At 43.5% G+C, this 18509-nt stretch overlaps 1 protein-coding gene across 1 annotated transcript in view; it reads left to right on the top strand.

Annotated features, from left to right (window-relative positions):
- The window catches only part of LOC106611857 (protein diaphanous homolog 1), a 198665-nt gene that overhangs the window by 153386 nt on the left and 26770 nt on the right, over positions 1–18509 (top strand). Inside the window, 7 exon segments of the mRNA XM_045724002.1 lie at positions 4006–4098; positions 4457–4551; positions 5318–5419; positions 7656–7895; positions 8384–8513; positions 8622–8746; positions 10107–10271. Of these exon segments, the coding sequence (XP_045579958.1) occupies positions 4006–4098; positions 4457–4551; positions 5318–5419; positions 7656–7895; positions 8384–8513; positions 8622–8746; positions 10107–10271 (950 nt within the window).

Raw genomic sequence — 18509 nt, 5'->3', positions numbered from 1 at the left:
CTTAGGCTTGTGTGCGGCTGCTCAGCCATGGAAACCCATTTCATGAAGCTCCCGCCGAACAGTTCTTGTGCTGATGTTGCTTCCAGAGGCAGTTTGGAGCTCGGTAGTGAGTGTTGCAACGGAGGACAGACGATTTTTACGCGCTTCAGCACTCGGCGGTCCTGTTCTTCACAATAACAGCGTTAACAGTTGACCGAGGCAGGGCAGAAATTTACAGACTGACTTGTTGGAAAGGTGGCATCCTATGACGGTACCATGTTGAAAGTCACTGAGCTCTTCAGTACGGGCCGTTCTACTGTCATTGTTTGTCTATGGAGATTGCATGGCTGTGTGCTCGATTGTATACACCTGTCAGCAACGGGTGTGGCTGAAATAGCCGAATCCTCTCATTTGAAGGGGTGTCCACATACTGCTGTATATGTAGTGTATATACAACTAGTTGAATGATTAGAAAGTAATTCAGTTTAACACTGACAAATGTTTGTGATTTTTAAGGAGATCTTGTAAAGTTATGTACATGTAAGGACAACATAAGGGTTAAATAAATGACTGTAGAGCTCCATTGTGAGACTGAGATTTGGTTGAAAGTGGTTTGAACTGGTCTAATTTAGTCTGTTTCTGAGAATAGAGGCATAAACATGTCATTTTCTGCTCACAAAGCTTTTAGTATTCTTTTGTTATGTTTTAAGACTTGTGAATCTTAGCAAAATTATTTGGAGAAGTACATTCATATCTGCCTGTAAATATCCAATATGCCTACTATTTCAACTATATTTAACTTAATTGTTTAGACTTTTTCCAAAGATGAATAATTTCCCAGAATGACTTTTAGTCAGGTGACATTACCATCCCATCACGTAACAATCAGGCAAGCTGAACTATGGTGGAAATGACAAATATATCTCCTCCTCATTTTATCATTTTATTTTTTGATGTGTTATTTATTTTGTAATTTGTACATCCTTTATAAGTTGATATATCTGTCATTTGGGTCAGTGGAGTAATACTTACATGCAGGTACACTGTTCAGACACCAGGGGTGCGCAAGTGAGCACAGTTGTAGCCCTTCCCCTAATCCCTCCTCTCCAGCCTGGCCCTCCCACATCCCACTCCCCCTCCTCCCTGCCCCACCCAGCCATCTGGTGCTTGGCTCCACACACACTGCCGGGAATCCATTTTCCCTGCTTCCTTTCAGAAAGAAAAACAGGATGAAGGGGCTCTTTCAGTCTGAGGTTACCCTGGAAACCCCCTATTCTTTCTCTCTTTAACTCACACACACACACACACACCGGGATATAATGTGGACATTTCAACTTTAAAGGGACCAAGTCTACGTCGGCTGTTGTTCTGTCCTTCTGTTAAGTTTAGACAAAGACCTCAGGCTTCTCTTGCCCCCCTCTTTCCCCTCTCCCTCTCTCTCCTCTCTTTCCCTTTAAACTTCCAGAGTTAGCTTCACACTTTTAGAGATAACTTAATTAGCAAATGGAAAGCATAAGGCTTCCTGTCTGAACATATTGAATTAAGGTTGTGAAGTTGAAGAGTTTGTAAACCAGAACAAAATGGATTGTGTGTATGGTAGAAGCATAAAAATGTGAGGAGCCTTTGTCCAAACGTTTACGTGACTCCTGAAACCTGAAACCCTCTCGTCTTCTAGCTGGGCAGAAACTCAGGGTGGAGGAATGTTGTATGGAAAACCGTTGTGTTGAAGTTATATAAATATGAGTGCAGTTCTCCCAGCTGGCCAGTAGTGGTGTGTCATGAGCCACTGTTTCCTCCATAAACACACAATGGGTTCTGTCATCTGTAAGCTTCCAGAGTAAAAAATAAGTCATTACCACATGCAGGGAGTGGTAATGAGAGAGTGAAAGAGGAAAATAGATAAAAGAAAATGTAGCTTTTCCCTGAGAAGTGTGGAGTGTAGCTCAGCTACTAGACAGATCAAACTGGTTTAGAATAGAAATGTAAGTTGGATACAAGCTTTCTTTCTCTCTGCTGTTGGTTCTTTCCTGCTCCCTACTTTGTGTCTTTCTGTTTCCACACTGTGTCTTTTCTCGCTCCAAGCCAGCGGGCCGTCACCACCTCACACAGATTTTAGCCTTTTAAGGAGTGAGGGAGTGCGAGGGAGGAGGATGAGCGGGGGTGATGAGGGGGGGTGAAGGACAGACTCAGGTCTGGTGACTGATAAACAGTCTCCTCTTTGTACAGACGGAGAGACGGATGGACACACACACTGACACGCAGACTACTCCATGACTTGACACCCCTCATCCTTCCTCTTCTCCTTAATCCTCCTCTCCTTCCTTCTCTCTTTTGATAAGCAGCAGGAGATAGATTTGTAATGTTACAGTAGCTGAACAATATTGAGAAGACTTAAGAGTATGTGTACGTACACACACACACACACACACACACACACACACACACACACACACACTCCTCTCAGTGCCAGACAGCTGTTGGAGAGGCAGGGGGCTGTGGTGGGGGTAACCAGGGGGCTGTGGTGGGGGTAACCAGGGGGCTGTGGTGGGGGTAACCAGGGGGCTGTGGTGGGGGTGAGTGGGGGAAATCAGGGGTCCTCTTTGTGCGGGTGGGGTAAAATAGAACTACAGCATGTACTATATTGTGTGTTTGACGTGTGCGTGTTTGCTAATGGACCTTCCAAGTGTATGTGTGTGTGTTTTCCCTCTGTCATGGTGACCATGGCTCCTCATCTGGGTGTAATGTGAGTGCTGTGTTCTCAGTAGCCAGTAGGGGTGCCATTGCACCATAAATGACAGGAGTGGTGTGTGAGCACCCATTTTAACCCTCAGCCTAGGACCTGTTTAACCCTCAGCCTAGGACCTGTTTAACCCTCAGCCTAGGACCTGTTTAACCCTCAGCCTAGGACCTGTTTAACCCTCAGCCTAGGACCCGTTTAACCCTCAGCCTAGGACCTGTTTAACCCTCAGCCTAGGACCTGTTTAACCCTCAGCCTAGGACCCGTTTAACCCTCAGCCTAGGACCTGTTTAACCCTCAGCCTAGGACCTGTTTAATCCTCAGCCTAGGACCTGTTTAACCCTCAGCCTAGGACCTGTTTAACCCTCAGCCTAGGACCTGTTTAACCCTCAGCCTAGGACCTGTTTAACCCTCAGCCTAGGACCTGTTTAACCCTCAGCCTAGGACCTGTTTAACCCTGAGCCTAGGACCCGTTTAACCCTCAGCCTAGGACCCGTTTAATCCTGTAAACCAGTCCAAGTCCTGATTCCTATTTACTGTTCTGTCTCTGTGTAAACCAGTCCAAGTCCTGATTCCTATTTACTGTTCTGTCTCTGTGTAAACCAGTCCAAGTCCTGATTCCTATTTACTGTTCTGTCTCTGTGTAAACCAGTCCAAGTCCTGATTCCTATTTACTGTTCTGTCTCTGTGTAAACCAGTCCAAGTCCTGATTCCTATTTACTGTTCTGTCTCTGTGTAAAACTACAGTAGTGTGTGTAGGTGTCCAACACACTGAACTCAACCCAGAAGAACACACTCTCACCACACGAAAGATCCTGACCTTGTCCCAACAGTTCGGTGTGTGTGTGTGTGTGTGTGTGTGTGTGTGTGTGTGTGTGTGTGTGTGTGTGTGTGTGTGTGTGTGTGTGTGTGTGTGTGTGTTGCTTTGTGCTTGCATCAGAGCTATCCATTTCCAACTGCATTGTGACCTATTTGCTGTAGCCGTGTGTGACTTGAATACTCTTCCCCCGGTGGTGGAGACAGTGATGTTAGTTCCTCTCTACCCCAGGGTTTTTATCCCCCTTTATACTGTATCTATCATACTGTTTCTCATGTCACCTCTGTTTACTTCTGTCAGTTTTTCTGTTTTTCTAACTAATGCTTTATTGTCCTCTCTCCAGTCCTGTATTTCTCTTGCTCTCTCTCTCTCTCTCTCTCCTCCTTCCAGTTGAAATGTGACTCAGAATTAACATGTTCTCTTCTTGAGGTATTCATATTAACACAACCTCTCTCTGTGTCTCTCTCCGTAGCTAAGAAGGACCAGGAGGGAGTGGAGGAGAAGAAGACGACTAAGAAGGTGAAGGAGCTGAAGGTGTTGGACTCCAAGTCCTCCCAGAACCTCTGTAAGTGTCTAAACACTTCCCCTGATCTGACCGACTCTCAGGGTTCCAATGCAGCAAGCAGTCAGTCCACTAATGATTCCTGACTGTTGTTGCTGCTTGTTTGAGCTGAGAGTGTTATGTGATGGGCTGAGGGTGTTATGTGATGGGCTGAGGGTGTTATGCGAAGGGATGAGGGTGTTATGCGAAGGGATGACGGTGTTATGCGAAGGGATGACGGTGTTATGTAATGGGTGGTATGTGGTGGGTGGTAGGTGATGGGTGGTATGTAATGGGTGGTATGTGGTGGGTGGTTGGGTGATGGGTAGTATGTGGTAGGTGATGGCTGCGAGTGGTAGGTGATGGGCTGTGTGTGTTTCAGCCATCTTCCTGGGCTCGTTCCGTATGCCCTACGAGGACATCAAGAACGTCATCCTGGAGATCAACGAGAAGCTGCTTTCTGAGTCCATGGTGCAGGTACAGACCAGAGTGTCTGTCTCTCTGTCTGTCTCTCTGTCTGTCTCTCTGTGTGTCTCTCTGTGTCTGTCTGTCTCTCTCTGTGTCTGTCTGTCTGTCAGACTGTCTCTCTCTCTCTCTCTCTCTCTCTCTCCGCTCTCTCTCTGTGTGTCTGTCTGTCTCTCTCTGTGTCTGTTTGTCTGTCTCTCTCTGTGTCTGTTTGTCTGTCTCTCTCTGTGTCTGTTTGTCTGTCTCTCTCTGTGTCTGTTTGTCTGTCTCTCTCTGTGTCTGTTTGTCTGTCTCTCTCTGTGTCTGTTTGTCTGCCTGTCTCTGTGTCTGTCTGCCTGTCTCTGTGTCTGTCTGCCTGTCTCTGTGTCTGTCTCTGTGTGTCTGGCTGTGTGTCTGTCAGACTGTGTGTCTGTCTCTGGCTGTGTGTCTGTCTGTCTGGCTGTGTGTCTGTCTGTCTGTCTGGCTGTGTGTCTGTATGTCTCTGGCTTTGTGTCTGTATGTCTCTGGCTGTGTGTCTGTATGTCTCTGGCTGTGTGTCTGTATGTCTCTGGCTGTGTGCCTGTATGTCTCTGGCTGTGTGCCTGTATGTCTCTGGCTGTGTGTCTGTATGTCTCTGGCTGTGTGTCTGTATGTCTCTGGCTGTGTGTCTGTCTGTGAACATGCGTTAGAAATGCAGTGTTTTGTGTTGTGTGTAAGGTAATGCAAAAGTGTGTGTTTTGTTTTGTTTAGTCAAATGTTGTATTCATCCTGTATGTAAATAAATGTTCTGTGTGTGTAGAATCTGATCAAGCAGTTGCCGGAACAGGAGACGCTGAATGTTCTGGGGGAGATGAAGGATGAGTATGAAGACCTGGCAGAGGCCGAGCAGTTTGGAGTCGTGGTGAGAACTCACACGCTGTTGTCTCACTTAACTACTAAGAGCTGGAGAGAACCATGTGGCTGACTGGAAAATGAAGCACTACAAAGCTCTGATTGGTCTGAATAAACCACCGTGTTAGACATGGCCTGAATAAACCACCGTGTTAGACATGGCCTGAATAAACCACCGTGTTAGACATGGCCTGAATAAACCACCGTGTTAGACATGGCCTGAATAAACCACCGTGTTAGACATGGCCTGAATAAACCACCGTGTTAGACATGGCCTGAATAAACCACCGTGTTAGACATGGCCTGAATAAACCACCGTGTTAGACATGGCCTGAATAAACCACCGTGTTAGACATGGCCTGAATAAACCACCGTGTTAGACATGGCCTGAATAAACCACCGTGTTAGACATGGCCTGAATAAACCACAGTGTTAGACATGGCCTGAATAAACCACCGTGTTAGACATGGCCTGATTAAACTCTACTGAGCCTACTCAAACACTACCAGGAATATGATCCTGCCCATCCCACTTTAAAGGAAACATCATGTATAAAGGCTTTATAGAGCAATCATAAGTACAAAAAGCTGTCATAAGCACTTGAACGATGCTTCACAAACCATCTATAACACACCCCTTGTGTGTGTCATGGTCCCCTCTCCTCTCCAACCCTCCCCTCTCTTCCCTCTCCCCTTTCTTCCCTCTCTCCCCTCCCCAACCCTCCCCTCTTCCCTCTCTCCAACTCTCTCCCCTCCAACTCTCTCCCCTCCAAAACTCTCTCCCCTCCAAAACTCTCTCCCCTCTCCAACTCTCTCCCCTCTCCAACTCTCTCCCCTCTCCAACTCTCTCCCCTCTCCAACTCTCTCCCCTCTCCAACCCTCTCCAACTCTCTCCCCTCTCCAACCCTCTCCAACTCTCTCCCCTCTCCAACCCTCTCTCCCCTCCAACTCTCTCCCCTCCAACTCTCTCCCCTCTCCAACTCTCTCCCCTCTCCAACTCTCTCCCCTCTCCAACACTCTCCTCTCTCCAACTCTCTCCTCTCTCCAACTCTCTCCTCTCTCCAACTCTCTCCTCTCTCCAACTCTCTCCCCTCTCCAACCCTCTCCCTTCTCCAACCCTCTCCCTTCTCCAACCCTCTCCCTTCTCCAACACTCCCCTCTCTCCAACACTCCCCTCTCTCCAACACTCCCCTCTCTCCAACTCACTCCCCTCTCTCCAACTCACTCCCCTCTCTCCAACTCACTCCCCTCTCTCCAACTCACTCCCCTCTCTCCAACTCACTCCCCTCTCTCCAACTCACTCCCCTCTCTCCAACTCTCTCTCCTCTCCAACCCTTCCCTCTTCCCTCTCTCCAACTCTCCCCTCCAACTCTCTCCCCTCTCCAACTCTCTCCCCTCTCCAACTCTCTCCCCTCTCCAACCCTCTCCCCTCCAACTCTCTCCCTCCAACTCTCTCCCCTCTCCAACCCTCTCCAACTCTCTCCCCTCTCCAACCCTCTCCAACTCTCTCCCCTCTCCAACCCTCTCCAACTCTCTCCCCTCTCCAACCCTCTCCCCTCTCCAACTCTCTCCCCTCCAACTCTCTCCCCTCTCCAACTCTCTCCCCTCTCCATCACTCTCCTCTCTCCATCACTCTCCTCTCTCCAACTCTCTCCTCTCTCCAACTCTCTCCCCTCTCCAACCCTCTCCCTTCTCCAACCCTCTCCCTTCTCCAACCCTCCCCTCTCTCCAACACTCCCCTCTCTCCAACACTCCCCTCTCTCCAACACTCCCCTCTCTCCAACTCACTCCCCTCTCTCCAACTCACTCCCCTCTCTCCAACTCACTCCCCTCTCTCCAACTCACTCCCCTCTCTCCAACTCTCTCTCCTCTCCAACTCTCTCCCCTCTCCAACTCTTCCCTCTTCCCTCTCTCCAACTCTCTCCCCTCTCCAACTCTCTCCCCTCTCCAACCCTTCCCTCTTCCCTCTCTCCAACTCTCCCCTCCAACTCTCTCCCCTCTCCAACTCTCTCCCCTCTCCAACTCTCTCCCCTCTCCAACCCTCTCCCTTCTCCAACACTCCCCTCTCTCCAACACTCCCCTCTCTCCAACACTCCCCTCTCGCCAACACTCCCCCTCTCTCCAACACTCCCCCCTCTCTCCATCTCTCTCCCCTCTCTCCAACTCTCTCCCCTCTCTCCAACTCTCTCCCCTCTCTCCAACTCTCTCTCCAACTCTCTCTCCAACCCTCCCCTCTCTCCCCCTCAGATGTCGACAGTGAAGCGTCTGAAGCCCCGGCTGACGGCCATCTTGTTCCGGCTGCAGTTTGAGGAGCAGCTGAACAACATCAAGCCGGACGTGGTGTCCGTGACGGCGGCCTGCGAGGAACTGAAGAAGAGCGCCACCTTCTCCCAGCTGCTGCAGATCATCCTGCTGGTGGGCAACTACATGAACGCCGGTTCCCGTAACGCCAAGGCCTTTGGATTCAGCATCAGCTACCTCTGCAAGGTGAGAGACACGTTATGGCTCTACAGTACTACCATGTTACTCGCTTATTAGAAAAAATAGATTTGTTGGAATTTTAAAGAAAAAAAATAAACCAGATGATTGTTGCAGTGATTACTTCACTGTACCGCGGCCCCTGAGTACCGCGGCCCCTGAGTGCCATGGAGAATACACACAGAGCGCAGATTCATGACCGTCAGGCTTGCACCATTACTACGACGAAAACGGCTTGTTACTGCAAATATTGTTCATTGTGCTTCTAAATTTCTTTGTGTGCTCCTAAATTTGTCAATTTAGGCACACGTGCTCCTTGTAAAAAAAACGGTCAGCATAGAGCCCTGCATGTACATAACCACACACACACAGAAACACACACACACGCATATCTACAGGCAGTGTGTGTAACAGGGTAAAAACAGGGTAATAAACCAAGGCTGCTTTAAAGTTTTTAAAAAGGGGTGTACTTTAGAATCTGCCCTCTGTCCAATCAGCTGCGGGACACCAAGACAACTGACCTGAAGCAGACTCTCTTGCACTTCCTGGCTGACTTGTGTCAGGAGCAATACCCCGACGTCCTGACGTTCCCCGACGAACTGGTTCACGTAGAGAAGGCCAGCCGAGGTAACCATGGACTACACCTAACACCTACCCTCAGAACTAAACACTAAACACCTCATCACTGTTTCCTTTCATGACGCACTGACCTGTCCCTTCTGATCCCTGTGTCAGTGTCGGCTGAGACCCTGCAGAAGAACCTGGTGCAGATGGGCTGTGCGTTGAAGACTCTGGACAAAGATCTGGAGACCTTCCCTCCTCCACAGAGTGATAGGGACATGTTTGTAGAGAAAATGACTATATCCTTTACTACTGTCAATCAAACTTAGTTAGATCGTTTTGACCTCCTCTAGTCCAATCAAACTTAGTTAGATCGTTTTAACCTCCTCTAGTCCAATCAAACTTAGTTTGATCGTTTTGACCTCTAGACCAATCAAACTTTGTAAGGTGTCGTTTCAAAGGATCTCTACACATCTTACGAATTACGATCGAGACAGGAAATATTCTGTCATTTCCTGTAAGCCTTTCCATGCTGAAAGCTGAATGAGTGAGAGTGTCTATGAATGAGTGTGTATGCTTATGTGTGTTGGTGGTGTGTATAGCTCTGTGTGTTGGTGGTGTGTATAGCTCTGTGTGTTGGTGGTGTGTATAGCTCTGTGTGTTGGAGGTGTGTATAGCTCTGTGTTGGAGGTGTGTATAGCTCTGTGTGTTGGTGGTGTGTATAGCTCTGTATGTTGGTGGTGTGTATAGCTCTGTGTGTTGGTGGTGTGTATAGCTCTGTGTGTTGGTGGTGTGTATAGCTCTGTGTGTTGGTGGTGTGTATAGCTCTGTGTGTTGGTGGTGTGTATAGCTCTGTGTGTTGGTGGTGTGTATAGCTCTGTGTGTTGGTGGTGTGTATAGCTCTGTGTGTTGGTGGTGTGTATAGCTCTGTGTGTTGGTGGTGTGTATAGCTCTGTGTGTTGGTGGTGTGTATAGCTCTGTGTGTTGGTGGTGTGTATAGCTCTGTGTGTTGGTGGTGTGTATAGCTCTGTGTGTTGGTGGTGTGTATAGCTCTGTGTGTTGGTGGTGTGTATAGCTCTGTGTGTTGGTGGTGTGTATAGCTCTGTGTGTTGGTGGTGTGTATAGCTCTGTGTGTTGGTGGTGTGTATAGCTCTGTGTGTTGGTGGTGTGTATAGCTCTGTGTGTTGGTGGTGTGTATAGCTCTGTGTGTTGGTGGTGTGTATAGCTCTGTGTGTTGGTGGTGTGTATAGCTCTGTGTGTTGGTGGTGTGTATAGCTCTGTGTGTTGGTGGTGTGTATAGCTCTGTGTGTTGGTGGTGTGTATAGCTCTGTGTGTTGGTGGTGTGTATAGCTCTGTGTGTTGGTGGTGTGTATAGCTCTGTGTGTTGGTGGTGTGTATAGCTCTGTGTGTTGGTGGTGTGTATAGCTCTGTGTGGTGGTGGTGTGTATAGCTCTGTGTGGTGGGTGTGTGTGTGTGTGTGTATGTGTTAGTGGTGTGTGTGTGTGTATGTGTTAGTGGTGGTGTGTGTGGCTCTGTGTGCTGGGGCTGGTGTGTGTGGCTCTGTGTGCTGGGGGTGGTGTGTGTGTGGCTCTGTGTGCTGGGGGTGGTGTGTGTGGCTCTGTGTTGCCAGGCTGTGTACTCCTTAATACTGTTCCTCACAGCTTTGTGGCCAATGCCAGAGAGCAACATGAGAAGTTGGAAATGATGCATAATAACATGGAGATGCAGTACTCTGACCTGGGGAACTACTTTGTGTTCGACCCTCGCAAGATTTCTGTCGAAGAGTTCTTCGGGGACCTCAACAACTTCAAGAACATGTTCCAGGTGAGTTTGAGCATTGGCAACTGGAAGGCAGAAAACAGAATGTGCTCCCACCTCATTAGACACAACAACTTAATAAACATATGCTCTCCTCATCTGTCTGTCTAAATGACATTGACTGTGTTAGTGGGAAGGTACACTACAGGTATTCCTTATCACTTAGTGCCATGTGTATCTGGTAGTATCTGGTAGTATCAGGTAGTATTAGTAGCATGTTGTATCAGGTAGTTCATTTAATGTTATTATCTGTTAGTATCTGTTAGTATCAGGTAGTATTAGTAGCATGTTGTATCAGGTAGTTCATTTAATATTAGTATCAGTTAGTACCAGGTAGTTCAGTTGGTATTAATATCAGGTAGTATTAGTATCAGTTAGTACCAGGTAATTCAGTTACTATTAGTATCAGGTAGTATTAGTATCAGGTAGTACCAGGTATATAATTTACTGTCAGTTAGTACCAGGTAATTCAGTTAGTATTAGTATCAGGTAGTATTAGTATCAGGTAGTACCAGGTAGTTCATATAGTATTAGGTAGTATTCGTACCAAGTAAATCAAATGTTATTTGTCACATGTGTGTAGACCTTACAGTGAAATGCTTACTTACGAGCCCTTAACCAACAATGCAGTTTTAATAAAATATCCCCCCAAAAGTCTGAGATAAGAATATCAAATAATTAAAGAGCAGCAGTAAATAACAATAGCGAGGCTATATACAGGGGGTACCGGTACGTATGTGTCAGGTAGTATTAGTGTCAGGGAGTACAAGGTAGTTCATGTAGTATCAGTTAGTACCTGGTACTACCTGATACTAATACTACCTGATACTACCTGATACTAATACCGACTGATACTACCTGGTACTAACTGATACTAATACCACCTGACACATACTACCTGATACTAACACTAACTGGTACTTCCTGATACTATCTGGTACTACCTGGTATTACCTGATACTAATACTACCTGATACTGAATGATATACCTGGTACTAACACTAACTGATACTACCTGGTACTGATACTAACTGATACAACAAACTACCTGATGCTAACTGATACTACCTGGTACTACCTGATACTGATACAACATAAACTATCTGATAGTACCTGATACTAATACTATTAGGTAGTTTATGTTGTATCAGTTAGTATCAGGTAGTTTATGTTGTATCAGGTAGTTTGTTGTATCAGTATCAGTACCAGGTAGTATCAGTTAGTATTAGTATCAGGTAGTGTTATTACCAGGTAGTGTCAGTTAGTGTTATTACCAGGTAGTGTCAGTATCAGGTAGTGTTATTAGGAGGTAGTATTATTACCAGGTAGTATCAGTTAGTATTAGAACAAGGCAGTGTCAGTTAGTATTAGTAACAGGTAGTGTTATTACCAGGTAGTATCAGTTAGTGTTATTACCAGGTAGTATCAGGTAGTATTAGAACAAGGCAGTGTCAGTTAGTATTATTACCAGGTAGTGTCAGTTAGTATTATTACCAGGTAGTGTCAGTTAGTATTATTACCAGGTAGTGTCAGTTAGTGTTATTACCAGGTAGTGTCAGTTAGTATTAGTACCAGATAGTGTCAGTTAGTGTTATTACCAGGTAGTGTTATTACCAGGTAGTGTCAGTTAGTATTATTACCAGGTAGTGTCAGTTAGTGTTATTACCAGGTAGTGTCAGTTAGTATTATTACCAGGTAGTGTTATTACCAGGTAGTGTCAGGTAGTGTCATTACCAGGTAGTGTCATTACCAGGTAGTGTTATTACCAGGTAGTATCAGGTAGTATTAGAACAAGGCAGTGTCAGTTAGTATTAGTAACAGGTAGTGTTATTACCAGGTAGTATCAGGTAGTATTAGAACAAGGCAGTGTCAGTTAGTATTAGTAACAGGTAGTGTTATTACCAGGTAGTATCAGTTAGTATTAGAACAAGGCAGTGTCAGTTAGTATTAGTAACAGGTAGTGTTATTACCAGGTAGTATCAGGTAGTGTTATTACCAGGTAGTATCAGGTAGTGTTATTACCAGGTAGTATCAGTTAGTATTAGTACAGGGTAGTATCAGTTAGTATTAGTATCAGGTAGTGTTATTACCAGGTAGTATTAGTTTCAGGTAGTGTTTTTACCAGGTCGTATCAGGTAGTATTATTACCAGGTAGTGTCAGGTAGTGTTATTACCAGGTAGTGTCAGTTAGTGTTATTACCAGGTAGTGTCAGTTAGTGTTATTACCAGGTAGTGTCAGTTAGTATTATTACCAGGTAGTGTCAGTTAGTATTATTACCAGGTAGTGTCAGTTAGTATTATTACCAGGTAGTGTCAGTTAGTGTTATTACCAGGTAGTGTCAGTTAGTATTAGTACCAGATAGTGTCAGTTAGTGTTATTACCAGGTAGTGTTATTACCAGGTAGTGTCAGTTAGTATTATTACCAGGTAGTGTTATTACCAGGTAGTGTCAGGTAGTGTCATTACCAGGTAGTGTCATTACCAGGTAGTGTTATTACCAGGTAGTGTCAGTTAGTGTTATTACCAGGTAGTGTCAGTTAGTATTATTACCAGGTAGTGTCAGTTAGTGTTATTACCAGGTAGTGTTATTACCAGGTAGTGTCAGGTAGTGTCATTACCAGGTAGTGTTATTACCAGGTAGTGTCAGTGTTATTACCAGGTAGTATCAGGTAGTGTTATTACCAGGTAGTGTCAGTTAGTATTAGTACAAGGTAGTATCAGTTAGTATTAGTATCAGGTAGTGTTATTACCAGGTAGTATTAGTTTCAGGTAGTGTTTTTACCAGGTCGTATCAGTTAGTATCAGGTAGTATTATTACCAGGTAGTGTCAGTTAGTGTTATTACCAGGTAGTATCAGGTAGTGTTATTACCAGGTAGTGTCAGTTAGTATTAGTACAAGGTAGTATCAGTTAGTATTAGTATCAGGTAGTGTTATTACCAGGTAGTATTAGTTTCAGGTAGTGTTTTTACCAGGTCGTATCAGTTAGTATCAGGTAGTATTATTACCAGGTAGTGTCAGTTAGTGTTATTACTTAGTGTTATTACCAGGTAGTGTCAGTTAGTGTTATTACCAGGTAGTGTCAGTTAGTATTATTACCAGGTAGTGTCAGTTAGTGTTATTACCAGGTAGTGTCAGTTAGTGTTATTACCAGGTAGTGTCAGTTAGTGTTATTACCAGGTAGTGTTATTACCAGGTATTGTCAGTTAGTGTTATTACCAGGTAGTGTTATTACCAGGTAGTGTTATTACCAGGTGGTGTTATTACCAGGTAGTGTTATTACCAGGTATTGTCAGTTAGTGTTATTACCAGGTAAAGTTATTACCAGGTAGTGTTATTACCAGGTAGTGTCAGTTAGTTTTATTACCAGGTAGTGTTAATACCAGGTAGTGTCAGTTAGTGTTATTACCAGGTAGTGTTATTACCAGGGAGTGTCAGTTAGTGTTATTACCAGGTAGTGTTATTACCAGGGAGTGTCAGTTAGTGTTATTACCAGGTAGTGTTATTACCAGGGAGTGTCAGTTAGTGTTATTACCAGGTAGTGTCAGGTAGTGTTATTACCAGGGAGTGTCAGTTAGTGTTATTACCAGGTAGTGTCAGTTAGTGTTATTACCAGGTAGTGTCAGTTAGTATTAGTACCAGGTAGTGTCAGTTAGTGTTTGTACCAGGTAGTGTCAGTTAGTGTTATTACCAGGTAGTGTTATTACCAGGGAGTGTCAGTTAGTGTTATTACCAGGTAGTGTCAATTAGTGTTATTACCAGGTAGTGTTATTACCAGGTAGTGTCAGTTAGTGTTATTACCAGGTAGTGTCAGTTAGTGTTATTACCAGGTAGTGTCAGTTAGTGTTATTACCAGGTAGTGTTATTACCAGGTAGTGTCATTACCAGGTAGTGTTATTACCAGGTAGTGTCAGTTAGTGTTATTACCAGGTAGTGTCAGTTAGTATTATTACCAGGTAGTGTCAGTTAGTGTTATTACCAGGTAGTGTCAGTTAGTGTTATTACCAGGTAGTGTCAGTTAGTATTATTACCAGGTAGTGTCAGTTAGTGTTATTACCAGGTAGTGTTATTACCAGGTAGTGTCAGTTAGTATTATTACCAGGTAGTGTCAGTTAGTATTATTACCAGGTAGTGTCAGTTAGTGTTATTACCAGGTAGTGTCAGTTAGTGTTATTACCAGGTAGTGTCAGTTAGTTTTAGTACCAGGTAGTGTCAGTTAGTGTTATTACCAGGTAGTGTTATTACCAGGTAGTGTCAGTTAGTATTAGTACCAGGTAGTGTTGTGTCAGTTAGTATCAGGTAGTGTTATTACCAGGTAGTGTCAGTTAGTGTTATTACCAGGTAGTGTAAGTTAGTATTATTACCAAGTATTGTCAGTTGGTGTTATTACCAGGTAGTGTTATTATCAGGTAGTGTTATTACCATGTAGTGTCAGTGTTATTACCAGGTAGTGTTATTACCAGGTAGTGTAAGTTAGTATTATTACCAGGTAGTGTCAGTTGGTGTTATTACCAGGTAGTGTTATTACCAGGTATTGTCAGTTAGTGTTATTACCAGGTAGTGTTATTACCAGGTAGTGTTATTACCAGGTAGTGTCAGTTAGTTGTATTAGCAGGTAGTGTTATTACCAGGTAGTGTCAGTTAGTGTTATTACCAGGTAGTGTTATTACCAGGGAGTGTCAGTTAGTGTTATTACCAGGTAGTGTTATTACCAGGTAGTGTTATTACCAGGGAGTGTCAGTTAGTGTTATTACCAGGTAGTGTTATTACCAGGTAGTGTTATTACCAGGGAGTGTCAGTTAGTGTTATTACCAGGTAGTGTTATTACCAGGGAGTGTCAGTTAGTGTTATTACCAGGTAGTGTCAGTTAGTGTTATTACCAGGTAGTGTTATTACCAGGGAGTGTCAGTTAGTGTTATTACCAGGTAGTGTCAGGTAGTGTCATTACCAGGTAGTGTCATTACCAGGTAGTGTTATTACCAGGTAGTATCAGGTAGTATTAGAACAAGGCCGTGTCAGTTAGTATTAGTAACAGGTAGTGTTATTACCAGGTAGTATCAGGTAGTATTAGAACAAGGCAGTGTCAGTTAGTATTAGTAACAGGTAGTGTTATTACCAGGTAGTATCAGTTAGTATTAGAACAAGGCAGTGTCAGTTAGTATTAGTAACAGGTAGTGTTATTACCAGGTAGTATCAGGTAGTGTTATTACCAGGTAGTATCAGGTAGTGTTATTACCAGGTAGTATCAGTTAGTATTAGTACAGGGTAGTATCAGTTAGTATTAGTATCAGGTAGTGTTATTACCAGGTAGTATTAGTTTCAGGTAGTGTTTTTACCAGGTCGTATCAGGTAGTATTATTACCAGGTAGTGTCAGGTAGTGTTATTACCAGGTAGTGTCAGTTAGTGTTATTACCAGGTAGTGTCAGTTAGTGTTATTACCAGGTAGTGTCAGTTAGTATTATTACCAGGTAGTGTCAGTTAGTATTATTACCAGGTAGTGTCAGTTAGTATTATTACCAGGTAGTGTCAGTTAGTGTTATTACCAGGTAGTGTCAGTTAGTATTAGTACCAGATAGTGTCAGTTAGTGTTATTACCAGGTAGTGTTATTACCAGGTAGTGTCAGTTAGTATTATTACCAGGTAGTGTCAGGTAGTGTTATTACCAGGTAGTGTCAGTTAGTATTATTACCAGGTAGTGTTATTACCAGGTAGTGTCAGGTAGTGTCATTACCAGGTAGTGTCATTACCAGGTAGTGTTATTACCAGGTAGTGTCAGTTAGTGTTATTACCAGGTAGTGTCAGTTAGTATTATTACCAGGTAGTGTCAGTTAGTGTTATTACCAGGTAGTGTTATTACCAGGTAGTGTCAGGTAGTGTCATTACCAGGTAGTGTTATTACCAGGTAGTGTCAGTGTTATTACCAGGTAGTATCAGGTAGTGTTATTACCAGGTAGTGTCAGTTAGTATTAGTACAAGGTAGTATCAGTTAGTATTAGTATCAGGTAGTGTTATTACCAGGTAGTATTAGTTTCAGGTAGTGTTTTTACCAGGTCGTATCAGTTAGTATCAGGTAGTATTATTACCAGGTAGTGTCAGTTAGTGTTATTACCAGGTAGTATCAGGTAGTGTTATTACCAGGTAGTGTCAGTTAGTATTAGTACAAGGTAGTATCAGTTAGTATTAGTATCAGGTAGTGTTATTACCAGGTAGTATTAGTTTCAGGTAGTGTTTTTACCAGGTCGTATCAGTTAGTATCAGGTAGTATTATTACCAGGTAGTGTCAGTTAGTGTTATTACCAGGTAGTGTCAGTTAGTGTTATTACCAGGTAGTGTCAGTTAGTGTTATTACCAGGTAGTGTCAGTTAGTATTATTACCAGGTAGTGTCAGTTAGTGTTATTACCAGGTAGTGTCAGTTAGTGTTATTACCAGGTAGTGTCAGTTAGTGTTATTACCAGGTAGTGTTATTACCAGGTATTGTCAGTTAGTGTTATTACCAGGTAGTGTTATTACCAGGTAGTGTTATTACCAGGTGGTGTTATTACCAGGTAGTGTTATTACCAGGTATTGTCAGTTAGTGTTATTACCAGGTAAAGTTATTACCAGGTAGTGTTATTACCAGGTAGTGTCAGTTAGTTTTATTACCAGGTAGTGTTAATACCAGGTAGTGTCAGTTAGTGTTATTACCAGGTAGTGTTATTACCAGGGAGTGTCAGTTAGTGTTATTACCAGGTAGTGTTATTACCAGGGAGTGTCAGTTAGTGTTATTACCAGGTAGTGTTATTACCAGGGAGTGTCAGTTAGTGTTATTACCAGGTAGTGTCAGTTAGTATTAGTACCAGGTAGTGTCAGTTAGTGTTTGTACCAGGTAGTGTCAGTTAGTGTTATTACCAGGTAGTGTTATTACCAGGGAGTGTCAGTTAGTGTTATTACCAGGTAGTGTCAATTAGTGCTATTACCAGGTAGTGTTATTACCAGGTAGTGTCAGTTAGTGTTATTACCAGGTAGTGTCAGTTAGTATTATTACCAGGTAGTGTCAGTTAGTGTTATTACCAGGTAGTGTTATTACCAGGTAGTGTCATTACCAGGTAGTGTTATTACCAGGTAGTGTCAGTTAGTGTTATTACCAGGTAGTGTCAGTTAGTATTATTACCAGGTAGTGTCAGTTAGTGTTATTACCAGGTAGTGTCAGTTAGTGTTATTACCAGGTAGTGTCAGTTAGTATTATTACCAGGTAGTGTCAGTTAGTGTTATTACCAGGTAGTGTTATTACCAGGTAGTGTCAGTTAGTATTATTACCAGGTAGTGTCAGTTAGTATTATTACCAGGTAGTGTCAGTTAGTGTTATTACCAGGTAGTGTCAGTTAGTGTTATTACCAGGTAGTGTCAGTTAGTATTAGTACCAGGTAGTGTCAGTTAGTGTTATTACCAGGTAGTGTTATTACCAGGTAGTGTCAGTTAGTATTAGTACCAGGTAGTGTTGTGTCAGTTAGTATCAGGTAGTGTTATTACCAGGTAGTGTCAGTTAGTGTTATTACCAGGTAGTGTAAGTTAGTATTATTACCAAGTATTGTAAGTTGGTGTTATTACCAGGTAGTGTTATTACCAGGTAGTGTTATTATCAGGTAGTGTTATTACCATGTAGTGTCAGTGTTATTACCAGGTAGTGTTATTACCAGGTAGTGTAAGTTAGTATTATTACCAGGTAGTGTCAGTTGGTGTTATTACCAGGTAGTGTTATTACCAGGTATTGTCAGTTAGTGTTATTACCAGGTAGTGTTATTACCAGGTAGTGTTATTACCAGGTAGTGTCAGTTAGTTGTATTAGCAGGTAGTGTTATTACCAGGTAGTGTCAGTTAGTGTTATTACCAGGTAGTGTTATTACCAGGGAGTGTCAGTTAGTGTTATTACCAGGTAGTGTTATTACCAGGTAGTGTTATTACCAGGGAGTGTCAGTTAGTGTTATTACCAGGTAGTGTTATTACCAGGTAGTGTTATTACCAGGGAGTGTCAGTTAGTGTTATTACCAGGTAGTGTTATTACCAGGGAGTGTCAGTTAGTGTTATTACCAGGTAGTGTCAGTTAGTGTTATTACCAGGTAGTGTTATTACCAGGGAGTGTCAGTTAGTATTATTACCAGGTAGTGTCAGTTAGTATTATTACCAGGTAGTGTCAGTTAGTGTTATTACCAGGTAGTGTCAGTTAGTATTATTACCAGGTAGTGTCAGTTAGTGTTTTTACCAGGT

This window comes from Salmo salar, chromosome ssa09 (genome assembly GCF_905237065.1).
Source record: "Salmo salar chromosome ssa09, Ssal_v3.1, whole genome shotgun sequence".
Classification (NCBI taxonomy): Eukaryota; Metazoa; Chordata; class Actinopteri; order Salmoniformes; family Salmonidae; genus Salmo; species Salmo salar.
The sequence above is the reverse complement of the archived record's forward strand: the minus strand, read 5'-3'. Positions and strand labels throughout refer to the sequence as shown.